General features: G+C 41.4%; 1 protein-coding gene across 1 annotated transcript in view; it reads right to left on the bottom strand.

Moving 5' to 3' along the window:
* Nucleotides 1-16,201, bottom strand: part of BMPR2 (bone morphogenetic protein receptor type 2) — a 105,639-nt gene extending 89,438 nt beyond the window's left edge. Inside the window, exon 1 of the mRNA XM_014879406.2 lies at nt 15,701-16,201. Within this exon, the coding sequence (XP_014734892.1) occupies nt 15,701-15,776 (76 nt within the window). The 5' untranslated portion in view covers nt 15,777-16,201. The remainder of the gene's footprint in view (nt 1-15,700) is intronic.
* Between the last annotated feature and the right edge of the window lie 7,205 nt (nt 16,202-23,406).

Raw genomic sequence — 23,406 nt, 5'->3', positions numbered from 1 at the left:
GTATTGAAATTCTAGTAATCTATTCATGTCTCTGCAATTTGTTTTTTCTCACAATATAAAACCCCAACTAGATTCACTGGCAGAAGACAAGGAAGAAAATGAGTTACACAGGGAACATTCTAGTTTCCTGCTGTTTCTAAGAAAAGCAGTGAAAGCATGTCAGAGTACAGACACTTGGAACTGCTAATTTAGATGCAGCTTAAGATTAGAAATTCACTTTCATCTAAAATAAGGAACATCCACCATGCGTTGAACAAATAAATACTTTCTGCTGAGTCATTAAAATATATTTAAGTAGTTGGGCAATTGTACACACTACCTCTTTAGTCATCTGTTTCTTAGCTGTTTTATTAAACGTCTCAGAAGCAACTCAATCAAAAAGACAAAGAGCATGAATGGATGACACAAAACTACAGATATTTGGAATCCGTGGCCTGCTTGGCATAACAAGTTGAAGAAATGTAGTGGTCAGGAATGATTATTAAAAAAGCAGTTTAAGTAATCAGAATTCAGACTGCAATAGGGTAAGACACAAAGTAAAACACTCCAAAATATATTTGAATGACAGCATTTTCTCTTTTGAACTTTTTGTACAGAACTGAAACATAGAAGTTAATATTAGTGAGAAGGTAATAAGTTATTTTTCTAAACCTTCCAAAACCAAAATTTCCTTTTGAAATTGGCATCTCTAATAGTTGTATGTTTTGCAATAAAGCTGACACTTTTCATAACTTTTCTCTCGGAGAGCAGCTTAGTACAAAGCTATCACAACCAGCTTTCTATCATGATAAATCTCACAAAATCCATCAGTTTGGGACTGTAATGAATGGATGGTGAGGTGGATGACAATGCACTCGGTGGCAGCAAACCAGGTATCTGTTCCTCTTTGCTGGTGGCACACCACAAGATACTTCATCTCACTGTGGTCCTCCTCCCATCCACTGTCTATGTATTTTTTAAGTACTGCCATGCTTTTGCTCATTACAATCACAGTTGTGCCTCCATGTTTGTTTTTTTCCTTTTAAACATCTGTACTGCAATAATCCACGTGCGCAGGAGCAAGCTCTCAAAACACAACTGGTGTTTCAGAACACAACACCCAGGGAATGAGGCTTGTCTCCAAGTCGCAAGAAAAAACAAGATTTATGGCAACTTAGACAATTGTTTAGAGGGGAAAAGCAGCTATTTTTAACTATCCTTCTTAGTGGCTGCACTTAAGGGAGGCTCCCATTTCCTTTTTTCATCTTACACAGCAGCCTTAACTACTATTTCCTTTTCTCTCAGCTGTTTTTACAAAGTATCAGGGCTTACAGCTTACAACTATGCACTGTCTTCAATACCATCACAGGTTCAAAGCAAAAGCCAAATATTGCTTCTAAACCAGCTTCTGTCCTGAAGGGCAGCAGGCAACTTTACCTTTGAGTGCATCTATTTCTGTTCCACACAGAAATAGCAAGCCTGAATTAGGTAGGGCCCTGAGGCCAGCCAGAGGATCCAGATTTAAGCTGCTGGTGTACAAGTAAGTGTAAAAGGGGATGCAGACCTCACACAAACAGATTCTGACTACGCTGCTCAAGCACTGCTACTTGGAGTGATCATTTACAATTGAGACAATTAAACTCTAGTACAGCAATCTGTAGAGACAGACAGTACTGCATGAATTGTCAGCTCCTGATGGCCAAAAGCAAATACTTGGTGGACCACTGAAGAGGAATTTAAGAGCTTCTCTCTTGAAACATTGTTATCAAAATCTTAGTTAACTCAGACTCTCATTTAATTGTTCATTTTAAAGCTGTGAGAGGTTTATTGTCATATGCTAGAACAAGTCTTCTGCTAGAAGAAGTCTTCTGCAGTCCTTAACAGAGCTCGATAAAAGCTACCATATGCCAAGTATGGGACATGAGAAAGGAACTCTGTCTTTGTCCTCAGATGGAGATATTTGAGATGAGGACAGTATTTTTGTTCACATTTGTATACATTTGGTGAATAAAAACCGGAAGGATAGGAAGGGCAGAGCAAGCAAATGCTACAGCAGTTCTAAGCTAACTTCCAAAGACTGATCTCATCAGTCTTACACAATACAATTCCAACACAAAGATGAGAATTCCAAATAAATCTAGCAGAACTACAAGGTATCCGCTAGCACACTAATGACTAGATACACATCTCCAAGAGAGCATGATCATTTTCTTTTTGAACTGTCACACCCACCTTCTCCTGCCACACAGGAGTTGACAATGCTGAGAATGATTTTGGGTTTTGTCTATGCAGTGACAAATTATATTACCAGCCTGATCTCAAAGTCCTGGAATCTTTTAATAACATGCACCACGGGAGAAATAGTTTGGAAATCTGTGGCATGAAACCTGTATATTCCTCAAGGACTGGAATAGCCCTTCACAAAGTTTTACCTTACCTGCCCCCTCTCCCCAGATCTTAACCAAAGCTTCTTATGATTCTTCTGAAAGCATTATTTAAATATGTATCTGAAATCACTTCCTTAATTACTCACTCAAGCTCATGCATGTTTAAAAGAAGTTTAGTAGATGAGCCACCTCTTGTGGGCTACACTGAGCCAAGTTTAGGTAGGCAATGACTGTCCTACACTGCCTGTAATCTCACTCCACAGCATCTCCCCCAGAGCAAATTATACATCCACAGTGGATCTGTCAATTAAGAGTCTCAACGCTTGTGTTCTGCAAGACAATAGAAGTAGAAAAGTAAAGGAGTTTTACTTTTTGAAAGCATACCAGAAGAGTCAGAGAAGCTAAGCATTCCTCTAGGGAAGAATAAACTTCAGTCTCTTGCACTTCCTTTATGCATCCCAGTTGATCTGAGCACTTATCAGAGATCTCTTTTTAGTAACATGATACAACTCGTTTCTTTTCATTAAAGAGAAGAAATGCATAAAACAGCAATGTTCAAGTGGAAATAAAAACGTCTTTCTACAATAACTGAAATAAGGGCAATAAGTGAAATTTAAAAAGAGATAGTATCAAGAAAGAAGCACACATAAAGAACCACCTCTGAACTGGGAGATATAACATCCATGGTGAAGAGAGAAGCAGGAGTGTGCAACTGTGAAAGTCTATTCCCTGCAAGGCCTTGAAATTACCCCTTTTTCACCAAATGAGGCAAATACCCTGCACAGAAAAACACTTCATAAAACCATCATAGTTATGCACAAAGCATCTGAATTAAGGTCAGACAGTTGCTATAATGATAGTTTAAGGGCTTATATGACTAATTTCATGTTTATTTATAATGCTTTGTTTTTAGGTAATTTTGATTTTTGTGAGTGGAAACAAAACTACAGAACTGCGCTCATTCTCTGCTAAGAACATTTGCATCTTCCCTTCTTTAAATGCTCCACTTGGATGTTAATCTGCAGGATTATGATCTCCTGCTCAAGAAGAACAATTGAGAAGGGAGAAGGAAGGATGTCCACAAAGCCAGATAACATAAAATATGAAATTACAGTGTTAATTTACATAATTTATCCTACAGCAACTTGGCATCTGCATACTCACAACTTCTTTCCAAGAGCTATCTTAACACTGCAGGTTAGGAACATGCACAGAGTCAATCAAAGCACAGCAGTTGGCAAACTAGTTTCCATCTGAACTCATCCTCTTCTTCTTTTACATCTCTTTGTTTAGAGCTCTTAACTATTATCCTCAAGCTGTCATGGTGCATCCCACTCTTTGTGTCTCCTGTGCTATTAGGGTCATTTGCTATTAACTGTTTGCTCTCAAATAACCAAGAAAAATTGAAAATACCTTTCCACACTTTCCTCAATAGCTCCCACATTTTTCTACTCCTAAGTCCTCTCCAACTAATTCTGGTAGTGTCTATGTGGAGATAAAGTCACCAAATCCAGCAGAAATATTTAAACAGGGCTCAATTGGTGCTACATCACACTTCCCTATTAATTTTGCTATGCCTTAGAAGTAGACACCATGCACTTTCATAAATAAAATACAATAAAAAAGCCATTTTCCTGTAAACACTGTTTGAAAAAGTCAAACTCCTTCTGCTACTCTTCAATTAAAGGGAGCTGAGTTTCTACTAGTGCTTCCTAATACTTATTGCTATAAAAGTGCACTTGAAACTTCCTCCCACCTCAGCTAGCTAATAAGCTTTTCCTTCAATCAAACATAATTAACTGTATAGCAATTCATTAAACCATTTCTTTCAAAAACCACCATCCCTATAAAATGAGGAGGAACCAGCGCTCTGCAATTCCAATTGCATCCTTTCAGGTGAGACCCTTCACTCCTGTGCTGCAGGAGATGGCACTGAGCTCTCCACTTGCCTTTCTGTGTGCCCTCCACAGCACATTCTTCAGCTGCAAGGTCACTTTTAAGAAGGTGATTAGCCTGCCTTGTTTGCTACAGGATGAATGATGCTCTTGTGCCTGTCTAGACTGAGACTCGATGGAATGCAGTTACCTCTGCACCTCGTATTCCCACACCTCACAGAAGTGAAGCAAGCTTCAGTGTTATCAATTAAGCTCTGAAACGAACTGCTTTATGTAATTGCCACAAAGGAATTTACTATCGGATTCCATCGCATACGTCATCCTGCTGTGCTATTAAATATTTCAGCTAAATGTAATAACTGTTTGTTTGTGGTATTCCTAGATTTTAAACTGGTTGGTTGCAGTTACATGTTGAAAGCACATGTCGGTAACACAAAAGTAAATTCATGACTTGCTTATTCTAACTATCCTAAAAAGAATAACAAAAGGCAGGGTGGAGAAGGATGGACAAATCTAGGAAAGAATCAAGACACAAATACCTTCTTCTGTAATAACACTGGTAAACATCCAGCCAGGATGTCTAGTTTTATCTGGGGAAGCCAGGATATTGCAATAGGCTTACTTCTCAGTGTTTCCTGGCAGTCTCACTAAAATGCCTGATCTCCAAAACCTCAGTCAAGTTCAAAGAACTAACTATAAATGTGTACAAATGAATAAAGTATTCAGAACAGAGGAATATTAAAAAGCTTGTGGGATTACACCAGCATCTTACATAATAAGAATCTGGAAATAGAATATAACTGTACTGGACTTCATTGTCCCAAAGTGATTCTGGGTTTAAGCTTATAGCATGAACACAAAAACATGCAAAAAGCAACAAAGGCTCAGAACTGGCATCACATCAGCATAGAAAGGGAAAAGGACTTATTTACATTTCCATTTAAATACAGAACATTCACATAAGTGTTCATTTACCCCTCAGCAATCAGATACAGAAGACAAGTTAGTTGATACAGTAAAAACGTTCAGTATGTAGAATTATCTTGATTTATGTTCAATTAGAAGCCTATCTAAAGGCTGTTGATGTCTTTGGGTTTTTCTTTTGCATCATATGCATGAACATATTGCAGGAAGACTGGAAGTGATATACAAGTGTCATTAAATGTATGTTGAATTCTGACGTCTGAAAACTATGGATTTAACTACATTTTAAGATTTGAACTTGGCAGAAAAGATACCATATGCACAACAAATACATGAAATCGGCACCAAAGAGAAGCCATATCACATCTTGCTGTAGTAAAGCAACACTAAAACATAGATATTGCATATAAAACTCCACAGTCATTCAATCACTTAAATCAAGCACTGGTTATCACGAAGATATAACAACAAATTTATGGAAGATTAATCATAACATAAAAGACAAAGTCTTTTAAAAAAACTTTAAAAAAGATTGAGATTTTAAGCAAACTCTTATTTCAGTTAGTACAACTGTGGATTATTCAGGCTCTCTGTAAAAAGGCTCTGTAAAGTTTTACATTATACGCCACAAAAAACTTCTTCAAAATGTTTTTTAAAAGTTAAAATTTTGTTTTTCATCTGTTCCTTTACAGTTCAAATAAAAACTTGTTGCTGCTATTACCATAAACATTGGCTACACACAACGTAGTTCAGACAGAATTGTAGGGCACATTCTGGATTTACTGGCAATTTCTCCCTTAGCTAGTGCAAGCTTCATTCTGCACCAGGGCATCCAGGAGTAAGAGGACAATGCACATTGCCCTGGTGCTACACACAACTCACTCTTCTTCACAATGGGTCTCTGGATGTTTAATGAGAATTTTAGCTAACTGCAGAGCTCTTTTTTTCCCCCCACCTTTCTTCTTCCCTTGTTACTGGATCACCAAGTCTGTTCCTAGTTTTCTTTACACCACATTAAAAGCCCATTCTTTATTTTTCTGCATGCTTTATTATCTCTCAGCTAAGCTTGTTACTAACCCTTCTCCCACTCTTCCAAAACCAGTCAAGAAAATCAAGTTGCTGGTCATGATATCACTTTGACAAGATTTGTTTCCTTTTGCAGACCTTCACTTCTTCAAGATGAAAGACTTTGTTTTGATGGCTGCTTCAAAGCACATAACATCTGAATAGTTGTTTCCACATTTAACTCTTCCATTCCTCAACAGAACTCAATTCAACATCTGTTTCTGCACATTTCCTCTTAAATGCCTCTAGATTTTCTCAGTGAAGTGACTGCTGCCCACAATTATTCTTACCAGCCTCACACATTATGGCACCACTTATTATTCAAGTGTCTTAGGATCTCAGTGATTTTTTTTTTCTTGCACATTCCAAAACGAGAAGAAAATATTCTTACATTTTCAAAGTGAAATCACAAAGCTGAGTTATTACGTTATTACTGTATCACTAGTCTTTCTTACTTTAAACAAAATCCCCTTCTCCCCATTTTTAAAATTAATTTACTATGTGATGTCATATTTGGACTGTGTGCCCAAAGGCCACATCTTCAGTTTTAAGTAGCTACACAGTCTACATAAAGATTAGTAAAATAATAATTAGAGGGTTATCTGTTTTCTATATAAATATTATATTCCAAAATTTCTTAAAAGAAGGGAAGCTAAATTTGCTGACAGTTTCCTTAATGGTACTACTTCTCTGACAGGAAACAATAAAAGCATAAGAAAGTCTCTCTATTTTCCGCTTTAGATATTTCTAAGTCTGTATGGAAAAAAATCAGAAAAAATACTTACTAGATTTAAAATTCTTGACTAAAACAATGTGAAACAACTGTGACCAAATAATTGTGTTCTGCTGCAACAGCATTAACTACTACAGATTAAATTTAACTAAAATGTAATTAGGTCAGATTCGCCCTAGCATAACTAAAAGAGAAATTATTTAACAGGTCCTGATAGAATCTGGATGTAATTAATAAGTGTAAAGTTTACCTATCCTGCAAAGTATGCCATTTATGAAGACTTTTTGGAAATTAAGAATACCATGCAAACAATAAATTTGCTAATATTAAAATATAAGGTTTTAGCAGTAGAGCATAGCGGTAGGCTGGAATTTTGGTAACATACTGAGTACATAAGGATACAGATAGACACAACTCCCTCCATACATACTTTGTTAAACATACATGTATCTTCACTGCAGCTATGTCATACACATCAGAATTGAGAATTTGCATATTTTCTATATTAAAAAAAGTTTACAGAGATCCTAATACTGCCGCAGTGGGCACGAGGAATGATTTTTCCTACTGTTTCCACATCTCTTTTCACTCATTTAAATTCACTGAGTCATTCATCCCTGCCTGCAGAGCCGAGTAAGAATAGCAAGGAAGGCTGGAACGAGTTCTTGCACTTGCGAGCCGAGTGCCTGCGCAGCGCAGGGAGCGGAGCGAGCGCCCCGGGCTCCGCTTCCAGCCCGGCCCGGGTATTTCGGTCCTGGCAGCTGCTCCGCCTGCAGCTCCCCGGCCCGGGCCACTACAGCCAGAAATAAAGGACAACAACTTCAAACATGCAAACAGAAGAAACCGACACCGTGGTGGCATCCAGACCAACTTCATTACAGGGTTCCTTTTATCCTTCTCTGATTACAACTGAAATTATTTTAATACAGAAAGCTGCTTCTTGGGCTAAGTGCCTGCTTTGCATATATATGGCAGTGCCACTGTCTAACTAAAAAGATAGCTGCTACAATTTTCCTACTACAACCTTCGTTTTCTTCACCTTACCGTATTAGTATTCCACATACAGGTAAATATGAAAAAAATTATTTTTAAGAACTGGTAATAATGTTAAAACATCTTAGACTTTTCAGCTAAGTCCGTTCTCTACATATAAGTATAGAAAACCAATTTCTAGTGTTTAGGTTTTAAACAAATAAAGACACCAAAATCCACAGCATACAGCACATTATCTTCTGCATAAAATATGTCCACACCAAGATTTTTGCATCTTGGAAGGTATAGGAACACTAAGCCCCCAGAAGAAATCAGATTTACTGACTTCTCTCTGAAGGACAGCATCAGCAGGAAGGTACTAATTTTCAAGTACGTTCAGCAACAAACTAACTACAACACAATCACTCCATCACTAACAGGAGCAAGCATTTTTTACCGTGGATAACTAAGCACACTGCTGTGAGATCATTTATTTAATACAATCTTTACTAGAGAAAAGAGTTTTAATGCTATCACAATCCACTATTTTTCCTGATATAAGTTTGTCAAGCCTAATAAAGGATTGTGGATTAACTTTAATTCTTGGAAAAATCTAATTAAGGTTCTTTAAATTGGATGCCTAGGAGTCTTGTATCACCTATCTGCTGCTTTAATTACAGAAATAAAATGTTTTATTTTCAACAGAAACCAAACCATACCGAGGCAGTCTCATAAGGCAAAAGCAAGAGAAGTAGAGCATGTTTAGTCAGTTGTTCTTGTCCCTGGACTACATTAAAGCTTCTCACACCAGGTAAATCTGACCTTTGTGACTTATGCAGAGGGAAGTGCACTTCATGCTAAGAATGACGCTTGAGATGACACTGCCAACGCCCAGCATTTTCATATTAATTAAGTGCTGCATTCTCTAATGTATAAACTAAGGAGCCCAATTAACATACATGACCTACGATCACACTTACAGACATCTCACTACCACCAAAAAAAACCCCACCCCCCCAAAAAAAAAACCCTCAAAAAAATCCTCTTACCCATCTTACACCCATCCTGCTTACAACTCAAACCAGTCACAGGATATATAGTAGAACAAGCAGCATAAATGTCAAAATAATAAGAGCTTCTGTACTGACTTGTTAATGGCAGGTGGGCAAGGAAATGCAAGGTTCCCTGAACCACTACCTGTGTCATTGTCTGCCACTTACTCCAGCCCAGAAGGTGACAGTACATACCTTCCCATTACTCCTGCTTAAACAAATAATAAAACTACTTCTCATGAAGTTCACAGATTGAATCAAGTATAATATATTACAAAAACATTCAAAGGGACCACAGGAAAAGCCTGAGTTACAGCACTGTTGAAAAGAAGATCATAAGGAAGCTTGATGTGTGGGATATCTGAACTACAGTGTACACACAGGACAATCAGCTAAACACAGCTTTGAAAGTGTGAAAAGCAATGCATACCGTTTAAGTTACTCATACACACTGTGAAATTCATAAATGGACGATAGCCATTCAGTAAAGTGATTTGGGCACTGTTTTGCAAGTTCAGTCAAAAAAATTGGCTACTACATTGTCTCAGAAACACCAGTTGTCCCACAAGCAGCAAACTAATTGCCTAGAAATGTGACTCTTCTCCCACAGTTTTTAGCCATCTCCCACAGAAGGGATCCCTCATTCTCCTCTAGATCTCCTACAGCATGCCAAGTGAACAAGGAACAAAATATTCTGGGCACAGTCCAGAACAGAGTATGCACCAACACTTACATCCTTGCACTGACTGGGCAGCCAGTTTTAAGCAAAGAGAATTACCTGGGCTGAGTTATGCTCCTCTTTTCCCTTGAAAAACCTCAACCTTGGAACTGCTTCCTCTATTCAGTTCCTAATTTTTCATGAAAACAAATTAATTTTGAGACTTTTCTCATATTTCACATATGGCTGAAATTGGCTAACAGATTACAGAGTTAGAGGTGGAGATAGAAGGGTTCACAGGTGTCAAAGAGTGTTCTGTGTCCATACCACCTATTTTTGCTTCCTTCTCTCACAGAAATAAGAAACCAAAGAGAAAATACAGACTGAGAGATGCAAAAGGTAGACACATTTACAGTTCAAAACAAAACACGATTTCATGCAAACTCAAGAAGGCAACTGACAAAACTGACACATCCCAGTGACTTGAAACAAAATGCCATCACCACACAAAAGCTTGCGGTTTCCAAACTTACAAGACTGAGCGAAAAAGAAAAGGGTAAAGGCATCATCTAAATGACTGTGTCTCATTTATTGTCACAAGAAAGAACAGAAATCTTCAAAACTGCTACCTACAACTATGCTTCCTCTCTCTTCCCAGTGCAAAAGGTTCATTCCACTCATTCTCCAAGCCAGTCTGACAAATGTTCAGACACTATCTCTGTCTGGCTGTCTAATACGCCTTGGTTCTCATCCCAGAGCAAACCAGACTGAATCCTTCATCCTTTCCAATCTCTCCTGTCCTAGCCCTTCTTCCTCCTCACCACACCCCCTGACTGACCTCTCCTATCAGATTCTCAGCTGCTCAGCCCAGCTCCCACTCTGCAATTAACAGATTACCAGACATCTCGAGCCAGGAACGCACCATCAGGAATCCAAATTTTGGGAAGAGCAGAGTTGCCAAGGTTTTTTAAAACTGCGAAATTGCATTTTAAAACACTGATGGTCAACTCAAGGTTTTCGTCACAAATTACTGTAGCCAAGGTCAAGACACTAAGCTTCAACACGGGAACTTATCTAAACTGATATTCAACGGCAACTGCCTGTGTGTGTACTCTACACTACATTTTCAGGTGGATTGCCACATATTAATTAAGGCATATCTTAAACAATCTTGCATTATAAAAGAGGCAAAAAAAATCTTCCACTGTTGCCTTATGAAAAACATGATAATTAAGCACTGTAACAGGCCAGACTACATAGACAGGCTGTGAAATCCCTCTTCACTGGAGATTTTAGAGATGTTAGACAGACATCATTATCTGTACTTACACAACCAGACCATGGAGGAAACAGAGAAATCACTTCCAGCCTTATGCTCTGTGAACTTCTGCTTCAGAAAAAGAGGAAAAAAAACCCCAAAAAACAAAAAACACCACACCACCAAAAGCCACAAACAAGTAAAAAACAACCAACCAAAAAAACCCACAAAAACCCCCAAAACAAAGCACCGTAAGACTCACTGCAGAAAATCAGTTTTCATACTGAAATGTTAGACTTTTGGGGAACAGTTCGTGTATTTCACTTATTCCTAAATTCAAAATCAAGCAATGAGTAGCTCCACTAAGTCTACAATCTCAATAAAATTAATAGTTTCTGCCTGTAAGCTATGCACAGATTCCAGTCCTACCCATCCTAAATCATCACCCAGCCTGTTTTATTCAGTGCATAAACATTTTGTTACAAGTGTAACTTTACACTCAGCTCACAGCCCTGGCTACAAAGTTATATTCTGCCCAAAAAATGACAGCACATATTCATAGCACAGCCAGACTGAGTCCAAACACAATGCAGCTCCAGCACCAGGCACTCTGTTGTTAGGAATAAAACATTTCTGAAGAACACAATATAATTTTCTTGTCTCTCTGGTGAGAAAGGCAGGGGAAGATGGTATCTTCCAAGGAAACAATGCCACTGACTATACAAACTACTGATAAATACTCAGTGAAATATAAAAAGGAAGGGGAACAACAACATAGATGTTAACAATTTTTTTTTACAGAAATTTGTAGTAAGTGCTAGGAAGATGCCATCAAAATAACCACTTCAACAAACTTCACTGTAAGAAAAATTTTAAGAAATACAGTTCTGCTTCCCTCTTTATCCAGGGTGAAGTGAGGTTGGCCTGCCTTCATCAGAGAAGGATAGGAAGACATGGTTCTTTTGAGGGTAAAACCATTTACATTGGAGCAAGGTACCTGTGTAATGTCTCAGGGCTTGAAATTTGGGTTCCTTGGCCACCAGATGAGCACAGCTTCCACTTCTTCACAGGCTGTACCCACACTGCACACTGCAGTACCCCAGTACCGAAGTGTGCATGGAAACTGGAAGCACCCGAGCTGAAATATCACAGAGGCTCACGCAGGCTGATTTACCCAATGGAAAAAAGGCTCTTCCCAGCAGGGTGAATGGCTCTGTGCAGAACCCTGGGCTTTCACAGCTACACAATTCCTTTACCAAACAGACAGCCCATGAAACCCCAGCCTGGTGTCCAGGCTGTGCTTATGCCCTGGTTATCCCTCAGGCATACCAGGTGCTCCTCAAGCCAACAGCCTGGTTTCCATCTCCCAGGCTGAGATTTCTGAGATGGCTCCCAACACAAACAAAAAAATAAACTGCATTTTTAGGCTACATTTGAAAAATCCATAAACACTGGGTATAGCTCTAGTAAATAAGTAGAACTTGGGGTGCAGATAATTCTAAAAAAACCCCACTGTTTAATATGCAAGATACACAGAGTCAGTTACTAATTCGAAACACTGAATTAGAAGAACTGAGTTGAATATCCAAAGCAGAATTTTCCTCGTGTCACCCAATTCATATTTCAAACAAATTATATTGAGACACTAAAGTAACTTTAACCAGCAAGACAGAATTAGATAAAGATTCTTTGGTTCACTCATTTTAATTAATAATTAAAATTATCATTTAAAAAAACCAGCTCAATCTCCATCCAATTCCTTTCATGCTTTAATTTTTGCAGCCCTATTGAACCACATAAATACAGAATTACGAAAATACTCCCCAAGATAAAAGGATATTCTGTTTGCCTTAATTTTCACCTTATACTTTCTGCAAATAATTTACACACTAGACAATGGAATGCTGTCTACCCCGGATATGTATGCAGAAGGAAAAGTGGTTCAGTATTGCATATCACAGAACGTAAGCAAGTGAAATGAGGAAAGATTCTATCTTTAATATCTGGTCCCTACAAACACCCAAACAAAATTCTTTCACAATACTGAGGAACAGCTTAAAGGTTCACCAAACACCTCTCCAGGCACAAACCCTCCTGATTAACACACCAGAATCCTCTACAATATAAAGGCATATATAAATACGTCTCATAGTTCTAAACAAAAGATTTAGAAATAGGTATTTCAAATAACTTGAGGAATAAAGAACAAATTGTTGAAAACCATTTTGGTCCAATACTGCTTCTTAAACTTCTACCCAAGACTGCTGTCAGTAAAATGTCCCCACTGAAGCATTTCTCTTTACAAGGAGTGATACATTATTTAAATGCAGACTTACCAGACAATTGTTAAGATCTGTGTTTTACAGAGGAAACCAGTAATATTTTCCTCCTAATAATCAGCAAATATTTTTGAATCTAGAGCTTGTTCTTTATTATATCTTCAGCTACAAAGGGGAAGGAAAAACCACATTCTTTCTTCATTCATATTCCAGATTATGAGTGGAACTATCATCTACAGCCCCAGAGTAAATATTTTTTTGTCATCTTCTTTATTCATCTTTTTATCTTCCCTTTCTCATCCATACTACAGCCAGGTCTTTGTGGAGCTCTCCCCAGAGAGGTTCAGATATTCTCCTCCAAACATAAATTTAAAAACCTGTTATCAAAATACTTTCCCTGTGTTGTCATGATTTTGCATTTATAGGCACTCAATTCTATACACTGCTGAGATACAGTATCTGTTCCCTAATCAGAAGAAAGAATTAATAGGGGTTTCAAGGCTACAAAGGCAGCATTTTCACTCTGATGGGAGCGTACAGTTCATACTTTGGGGGAGGGGAAGAGAAGAAAGAGTGTTGGCTCTTTCATGAACATAAAAGGGCAGAATTACACATTAGTGTAGCTTCCCCATGTATAGACATTTTTTTCTGAAATGCAGTGTAAACTTAAAATCAACCATTAGCTTCTTTAACTAAAGCTTAAATCACCCATGTAATTACTTTTACAGAGGATTATGACCAAGTTTTTTTTAAATGTGAATTGCTAAAATTTCACAATTAAGAAATAAATCACAATGGGAAAATATGTTCCTATTCACAAAACAACCAACCAAGCTGCCCATCGTTAATACCCTTTTCACAAGGCAGAACTGAAATACTGGGAATGCTGTTGCCGGGTCAGAATTGAAGTGAATTGGGTAAACCGTGCCAATGGGCTCTTACAGCACCTGCCCAGCCCTTGGCCTGGTACAAATCTGTACTTGCTCCTTCAGTAACCTTTCTTCATCAGGGCACAGAAATTACCAACTCACTGAAGTTTTCACAAAGGCAAAAAAAAAAAAAAAACCTTAAAAAAATACATTTGAAAGAAAAGTTGAGATGCTGAGCATTTTTGATTCATATATGCTTTAATACCAAGATTTTTGACCTTCAGAAGTCCCTTCTCTCAGGAAAAAAAAAAGAAGAGGGGGAAAAAACAAAAAACACTCTTCAGAAACGACCACAGAGAGACGCTGCAGACATCCTTCTAAAATAATGGCAGTCAAAGGTCAGGATGATATAGGGAACATCAAGCTTTTCATTTATGAATCTTCCTGAAAGAGACCTCTTAGTAAGCAGAAGCAAGAAAATCAGGGATTATCCAGTCAGAGTGATGCAGAAACTGCCTAAACGTGTTTAGACAGGATCTTCCTAATAATGACACCAAGTATCTTCAACTCGGAAAATTTAATTTTAACATCTCACTGAACTATAACAAGGAAACTACCATTAGCTTGTTGGGTCATCTTAGCAAGATTCAGCAATTTTCCCATGAAGATTCACTTATGAACTATAGCCAGCAGATTCCAAAATAGCACGAAGAAAAGCAAGCACTGCAGATTGGATCCCAATCAGTAAAACGACAGAAAAGTCGTAGGAGTCTTCCAAAAGTGCTGGAAAATGCATACTGCAAGAACAATTGGTATTCCTGCCTAACAAAGCTGGGTTACACTCGAAGGCTCCAACATGTTAATCTGTCACCGTGACAGAAAAGCAAAGGATGCCAGACCAACACACATCTCTCTTCCAACACCCGGCCTATCTAACACTGAGCTTCCGAACACAATTAAAAATAGGACTAGAGTGTCCAAATATATGAGTAAAGATGCTCTTAGCATTTCTGCTTCCAACTTCTTGTTATAAAAAAAGTACCCTTCAAAACCTTTCAGCATTCCTTAATGGTGGTTTTTTGTGTTCTATAAATCACAAGCGACAAAAGAAATAGCTCCATATTTGCTTCAGACCTCTCCAAGGGGAAAAAATATACACATTACAGTAATTCTGTTACAAAACTACAGCACATGTGTAAGGCCCCGAGAAGCACCGATGCTGATAAAATTAAAAATGGCTGTGCCCGAAGATCCCACAGCAAAACAGGCACAGCTCTGCTGACGATTAAAATATATATTAAAAATTCCTGCATTACCTTACAAAGGGCGAGGTATGCAAAACAAAAAGACTATATATATTTCCAAAAGCGAACTAAGTTATTAGACAAGAGATGCAGATCTAAGCAAAGCATTCTTACTGAGTGCAGGTCGAGCTCATTTACACAATAAAGCTGATTTTATTCCCCGAGACACTTAACGTATCAGGATTTCAAAACTTTTATCAGGCTTCGCCGCTGAAATAGATGCACACCACTCTGTAAGGAGGCACAGATGTGCCCAAATACCAGCGGACCCCACCCCCTTCCCGCTGCCAAAATGGCCAGTTCGTTCCACCCAGTGGCTACTCACCAGCCGCAGTGCCGAGCAGCAGGGTGGCACTGGAGAGCAGGAGCACCAGCACAAGGTGCTGCAGTGAGGCAGGCATACCTGGGCAAGCCACGGTTCGAGCCGGCAGGAGAAAAATAAAAGGGGTAAAAAGAAAAAAAAAAAAAAAAAAAAGCCAAACCCCGAAGAGAGGAAATTCCTCCTGCTTTCGCACAGCCTTCCTTAACTCTCTCGGTTTACAATCCCCTCTGGAAGGGCAAATGGCAGATGAGAGGAGCCGTCTTCGCTCTTACTCCATTACAGCCGCCTGCCTTCATGACTGGGGAGCCGGCAGCGCTCAGCGGACACGGGGGAAGCGCCTGGCTCTGCCCGCCAGCCCCGAGGCATCTCCCCCGCCGGGGAGGACGGCGGCACGCTCCCGACCCCGCTGGGAACCGGGCTATTTCCCACGCAGCTTCACGACATCGAAGAAAGCGCCCGGTTGGGAAGGGAACATATCCAGACGCGCCCACAGCGGTGTCAGTCAACGCGGGCCCTGCGGGCTGGCCGGGGCACGGAGAACGAGCTAGGGGCTCACGGCGGCGGCGCGTCCCATCCCGGCAAAGGTCTCTGTCCTCTGGCCGCCCCTCCTCGCTGCCTCACGCTCCGGGGAAGGCGGCGGCGAGGCCCCCTGCTCTCACGGCGAGGGCTGCGGCCGCATCCCGGCCCATCTGCCGCCCGCGCCGGGCGGGCTCCTCCGCGCTGCCCCGGCCCCCGCCGCAGCACCGACGCCACCCCCGGCCACCCCGACAAAGGTGGGGCCCGGGGCGGCGAGGCCCCTCCTCGGCGGCTCCAGCTGCGAGCGCACCCGGCTGCTCTCCGCGGGCGAAGGCCCTTCCCCTCCTCCGCCTCCCGCCCCGAGTTTCCACAGCGCTGGGCAGCCTGGCCCGGCCTCCTCACGCCGGTCTCCGCTCAGCCCCTCCGCGCTGCCAGCGCCTTCCTCCCCCCGCGCCGGGCTCGCCGGCGAGGGGCCGCTCCGCCTCCTTCTCCTGCTCGCCGCCGGCTGCGGGCGGGAGCCGAGCGAGGGCCGGAGCTCCGCCGCCCGCGCCCCCTCTCGCCCGCCCGCCCCAACAGCACGGGCGGCTCCAGACACAAAGGGGAGTCGCTGCAGCCGCCGGCCCGGGCGCCCGTCCCGCCGCACCGCCCCCGCCGCCCGGCCCCGCCCCGCACCATAGAGGTGGCTCCAGGTAGGCAGAGCGGGGCCGCCGGGCGGAGCTCCGCTGGCTGAGGGAGGGGGCGCGGGCCGAGGGCTCGCCCGGGTAGGGGAGCTGAGGGCGAGGGGCGGCTCCGAGAGAAGGGGAAGGCCCCGCTAGTCCTTCCCGGGAAGGCCGCGGGAAGGCGGCGTGCCGTGCCCGTCATGCAGCCTGTCTGTGCGAGAGGCTGTCAGCGGGGGGGCGTGAGCTTAGGATTCACAAAAAAACGCCTGTAACAACAAGAAAAAAATGTTTAGCAGTCTCTGGGATTGCGTCATGTTTGAACTCGGTGGCCTGCCTGTCAGGCACCCCGGAGCTTCTGCCTTGTCCTCGGGTTCAAGCCCCCGTTATCTCTGTCCCTGTGAGCTCCCCTAGGAGCGCTGGCCGTGCCACCTTCTGCTGTCCCTCGATGAGCCCAGGCAAGTCACAGAAACACAGATCAGTTCGGTTGGAAAAGACCTCTGAGATCATCGAATCCAACCTGGGACCGATCACCACCCTGTCAGCCAGACCATGTCACTAAGTGCCACTTCCAGTATTTCCTTGAACACCCTTAGGGACGGTGATTCCATCACCTCCCTGGGCACCCTTTCCCTGGAGAACTTCTTCCTAATGTCCAATCTGAAATCCACTCAGCTCGTATGGCTTCAGCCACCTGACTCTCCCAAACAAAACCATTATCTACCTCTTAAATTAAAGAGATTTTATGATTGCAAAACAAAGATAAAGTGAGCCCACTCAGCTGTTCGTATGCTTTAACCTTTGCTATATTGCACAGGACCAAAGAGATATATTGAGGGCAGCAGCTGATGGGAGAACTGACTGGAATGTAGTGTCTGATGTTCTGGCCTAGCAAGGCTCTTTCAAACAAGTTTTACTGGCTGAAGCATAGGAAAAAAAAGTTCTTAAGTACACCCTGCACACCGAAGGCACCTTCATATCTGGGCATCACCAAAGGTTTGATTTTGGAAAATGCTTCCCTGTGCCAAAATTCCTGTAACAGTTTCAAGAATGGAATACAAGTTCAGAAATCCAATTCCACACCTCAAAATATTGAATGCTACTACATAAAATGGTGTAGTTGCAAATCAGTGTTACGATTTTAGTGAAAATAAAAGTTTTCTGCATAATTCCATTCCTCTTCACAAGCTGTAACAGATGAAATAGATGTAATCTGATACTGTGATCATCAAGAGAATTATTAAATAAATCATACTAGGATGTTCATCATCGTGATGCTTTGACCAGGGTCATAGTTTGACATTCCTAGGGTCAAGGTGAATTTACACTGGTAGTTATAAAATGTTTTTAACGTTTTCTACAATATTTTTACTTTCAATCTATGCAGATCTAACATGGATATTGGTGAGACAATAAAATATAGCATCACAGATTGTAATTTCTATTGCTACTTTCCAGAATTGTAACCACATGTTAACCACAATATCCTTCCTGTTTTTTGTGGAATATGAATGTCAAGAAATAACATTTAGAAGCAACACCAACACCAACTATCCCCACCCCAACAGCTAGAACAGTTTTACTTCCAAGAGAGGAAAAAAACCCCAACACTGAATATTTTTTCTGCAGCACCAAAATCCAGTGGTCTTTTCTGGTTCCACAGATACCAAACTATGCCACACACCTTCTGCCCAGCTACACCTACCAATAAAAGAAATGAGATCTACTTTGTTCAGAGAAAACAAGAACCTTGCCATGTGGGTTGCACAGCACTTTCACTGTTTAGATGGTAAAAGAAAATTACTGTAATTGTTTATGACATGTATGAAAACCTGCTCAGCCTGAAGTAAATGACAGAGGTCTCACTTGGTTCTAGTTTTGGCTCATTCATTAATACTAGGAGTTCTTCTCCACAAGAAATTGTACAAAAACATATTCTGCCTTAAAATGTTTTATTTCTTTCCACAAAATGGATTGGATTTTTGTTCTGTGTTTTCCTAAAATGAAGGGAAAAGACGTGCCATTTTTAATGCCATTATTTCCTTTTAGTTTCACAAAAAACCTACACCTGATCAAGAAAACACCCTACAGAAGGGCATGAGGCTGTGCATCTGCTCTGCCTGAGTTTATATCAGGCCCTTACACTTATCTCACACACTTGCCATCACTCCAATTTGTAAGAATTTCCCCCCTTCCCTAAGCATTTGGAGTGCTGTCAGTGCTCTCTGCAGGGGCCAGGTCCCGGTATGGCTGTGAAGGCTGCAGGGCTCTGGTCACACAGTGATGGCCCCGGTCACACAGCGATGGCCCTGGTCACACAGTGATGGCAGGCAGAGGTGCAGAGCCGGAGCTGCTGCACCGCAGTGTCCCCGGAGCTGGCAGGGCCGAGGAGGGGCTGACCCCTGCCTCACCGCACAGATGATCGCTGACAGGCAATCGCTGCTGTCCAAGCACAGAAACTGCTTCCTTTTCCCACGGTGCTGAGAGGAAACCAGAGATCCAAACTGTCACAGGCTTGCTCATTGTTATGTGCTTGGACAAGAACATATTTATAATTCTTCCTGTGATGTTGTTTTATCTGTAAGCTAGGATGTCGCTCTCCTAATATTTAGCAATACCCAGTAAGACCTACAGAAAAGTAGTCAGGATAATAAAAACTTGCAGAGCTGCAGGACAGTAAATCTGTGGTGCAGGTTCAGGTAAAGGTAGGGGGGAGACAAGAGACAGCACATCAAATTTACCAAGATTTAGAAGACAGTATTCTGACTGAAGCACTGTATTTCCACTAGGAAGAACTCTGACCAATGAAACAACACTATTGAACTTACTGCAGATAAGACTGTTAAAAAATATGAGGAGGAAAGACCTTAGGAAGCAGATGGTCTTTGCAGCTGTGTTCAGTGTTCTCCCAGCCAGGCAGGGCAAGGCTGACCCAGCACCACGGTCATGGGGCAAGGACAAGGAGGACAGTGGCAGAGAAGCCAGGGTCTGCTGGCTGGAAGCTCCCCAAGATGCAGGTCAGATACAGCAGGGGACGTGGATCTTGCCCTTGGCTGAGGGAGCTCTGAACAGCACAGGCACAAACAGCGTGTGGGGGTTGCCCTTTGCTTCAGTGAGACACAGAGGGCAGAAATGCAGCTGATAGGAGGCTCAGGAGTGTCCCGCTCTGGCTCAGACTGATGCAGACACAAATATGTTGATATCACTGGCAAATTCAACACTGCACGTTAACGTGGCCTTGTTAGCAGCATCTCCTTTAAACAACACGCATCTTTGTTTTTAATTAACTGGAATAAGGGAAACTATTTTCATGCTACCAAGAGAGTATTCCAATCAGTGTAAAATAAGATGAACAAAGAATGAAGAAAACTGAAATGGACTATGAAACAATAGCTTGAGTTTCATTTCTTTTCAGAAAATCCAATGTTCATGCACTTTAAAAAGATTTCTCAGGGTAGGTTCACTGTTATCCAAGAGTTTTTCAGCGCTGATGCAATATAACTGTTATCATCGTTAGGACTCAGGGGACTGTTCTTTTTGACAGGGCCTTTCATGAAGTCAACAAATCAGTTTAAAACAAGCCATAAATTATATTTGGCTGCCTGTCAGCTTGGCTGGGGTGTTCTCCCAGTGCTGCCGTAAGTGTTGGGGAAAGAATAAAACAACACATCCAGATATTTAGGTTTTAGGGGATATTTTGTTCCTAATTTAAAAAGAAAGCATTCCCATAGCATTGACTCTGATGCATCAACATACGTTAGAACAGTCATCAAGATTTTTACAGACTTCCCTACAAATTAATTTACCCATTCTGGATACTAAGTGATAGCTCAGTAAATACTGGACTCGGTACAGATCTCCCCAACAAATGCCTGCCACTCATTGCTAAATTAGGGAACTGTCAGCAAGATCATCTCCCCAGTCCTGCTCCTGTATGTGGTGAGAGGGGTGGCTCCTGATAGATGGGATCCAAGCCTCCTATAGCTCTCTAGATATTATGAACATCCTGAATTGCAGCCAGAACTCACTGAAAAGACAATAGTGTCTACTTACAGTCTGCTGAGTTAGCAGTACAGCTTCAGCCAGTGCAGCCAAACAAGTAACCACACGCCGACGTCATTACCTTTGGAAGTGTTCAGTTACTTGTTTTATATAGATTTTCCCATCAGTGTCCATCCTGGGTGCTGCAGAGTGGCATTAACACACCCTCACAAGTCCCCTTGGAGCCAGGGTACGGAAGGTGGCTGTGGGGAGACCGCAGTTACAGGGAAGTAAGCACATGTGCATAAGAAAAAAACGATGAAACCTCTGGAGAATTCAGAAGCAATCTGAACACAAAAGTACCTTCCTCAGTCATGAACGTTTCCTCGGGAATAGGGAAAGGCACCCTCTCCTTCAGAGCCTTTTTACAAACTACCAGCAGCACTTTCATCTTGTCTGAATTATTGTTGGGTTTTGCTGCTTTTCCGGGGCTTGGTATTATCCTGGAAAAACAGATTCTACAAAGGAGGGATAGAGGGACACCAAGCCACGACCAAAATCCCAGAGAAGTCCTTTGTGAGGTAAAATCCTTTTCTTTCTGTTCTTTATGATAGGCAGGAAAAGCTGTATCCACAATGGTCAGCCTGTCCTACCAAGATGTGAGAATGGCAAAACCTCCTGTGGCATCACATACCAGACCAGGCTCTCATTCTCCCAATTCTACCAAAAGTAGTAAGGAAATAGTAAATCAAATTCCCTGCCTCAGAGGGACTTAATTCCCCCTTTATTCCAGTTAAATAACCTGTGCCAGACATTACTTTTGGCCTTTAGACTCATAAAAATCTGTCTAAGGGCTGTTATGATTTCATTTTTCTTTGTCTCTGAGGCACAGAAAAGAGCACCTACTGTTAAGCTTTTGAAAAAAACATTTATGAGTATGAGCTAGTAAGTGTTTTCAGACCTGAGTTTTTCTCACTCTACCAGGCTGTTTTGTAACCTACTACAAGGTGAACCACTGTGCAATGAAGTCATGACAGTCATTGACATCAACATCCTAAATCAGAAAAGAAGTTTTGTGGCAGCTTTGTTTATCTTTTGATGGCAGACTTTTAATAAATTTAATGTAAAATTTAATTGCACCACTTTTGTGGCAGTCCCCAGGAAGATCTGTTTTGATGTTTCACTTCTTATTTTCATGCTGGTCTCATATTCCCTGATTTTGGTGTAGCAAGTGGTTTCCTATGGGGAGCCCATAATTGCATGATCAAAGGTGTGAGGATCAAGCCTGGAAACATAAGCAGGTGGGTGTGGCACAGGTCAGGCTTGGGTATGCAGGGAGAAGGAAGAAGATACACACTGTAGGATAAACAAAGGGAGTATTTTGTCTCTAAAAGGATTAGACGTGAAATAGTTAATCACCATTTTTACGTTTCATAATACATTATATTTCCCTATGATAACAAACTACCAACAGTGTTGGTAGCAGTTGCTGTCTTGTTTTAGAGATAACACTGCTTAGTCTGTGGAAATCTTATCTCCACTTTGGGGGTGGAGGCGAGAGAAACTTTCAAGTTAGCTTTAAGAAGCACCTCCCACTTTGAATTAAGTCTGAAATCATACGTTAAAGGCCTTTTACAGCTTGTCGGAATCTCTTGGCTTGTGCATCACAACATAAAATGGGAAATTTGCTGCAGGGTTTTTATCAGTTCAAAACATCACTTATTCATTAAATCCAACAATGGATGTAGTCAGAAATAGAAATGTAATGAGCTGTGTCAGAATCATCTTCTGGTCTGTAGCAGATGGGAATGTCATCATCACAGACCTGCAGGGTTTCATTCCTGAGAGCTACCTGAGCCTTCTCACACTCACGACAGGAAGATGGGAATGGAGCTCATGGAATCTCCAACACTCTCTCCTGCTACTCTTACCTTCCTTTTGCCTTCTGGTTCTAGGTTGTTTGGTTTTTTTTTTTTCTTTTTCTGTTGTTGGTTGTTTTTTTAATCTCTCACTACACAAGGTAGTTAGCAGTGCAAGTCAGATTGGTTTTCAAAAGCCACTTTTTCCTTTTTGGTCTTTAATTTCTCACAGACAATTAGGATTGGACCTAAAAGTATTTCTCCAATCAGCTCAATACTTCTATCAGGAAGCTAATAAAAATGCCCTCTGAGAACAAAACGAAAGCTTCTGATAAAGCCCTGACAGATCTGCGCTCAGCTTTCCATGGTGGGGCCCCAGAGGAAGCAGCCTCTGGCTCATTGCTGGCCATCCTTGAGCTCCACATCAGCTTGACAAGTGTCTGGCACTCAGCTGAAGGACAGAAGTGGTGTCTACAACATGCATTTGTTGTTCCTTGTTATTTTAAATTACAGTGAGGAGGGAACAGTTTTTGCTCAGACTTCTTACAACAGTTCCTCTTTGCAATGAGAAAGGAGGCATCAACTATGAGCCCAACAGCTGAGCTTCTTCAGGTTTTGTCTTCTCTTGCAAATGTGAAAAAGAGTAAAAACAAAAAAAAAATAAAAAATTGAAGCCACTTTTAACTCAGGTTTTGTT

This window comes from Sturnus vulgaris, chromosome 7 (genome assembly GCF_052056855.1).
Source record: "Sturnus vulgaris isolate bStuVul1 chromosome 7, bStuVul1.hap1, whole genome shotgun sequence".
In the NCBI taxonomy this organism is placed as follows: Eukaryota; Metazoa; Chordata; class Aves; order Passeriformes; family Sturnidae; genus Sturnus; species Sturnus vulgaris.
Note: the sequence above shows the minus strand (reverse complement) of the source record. Positions and strands in the feature narration are given on the sequence as shown.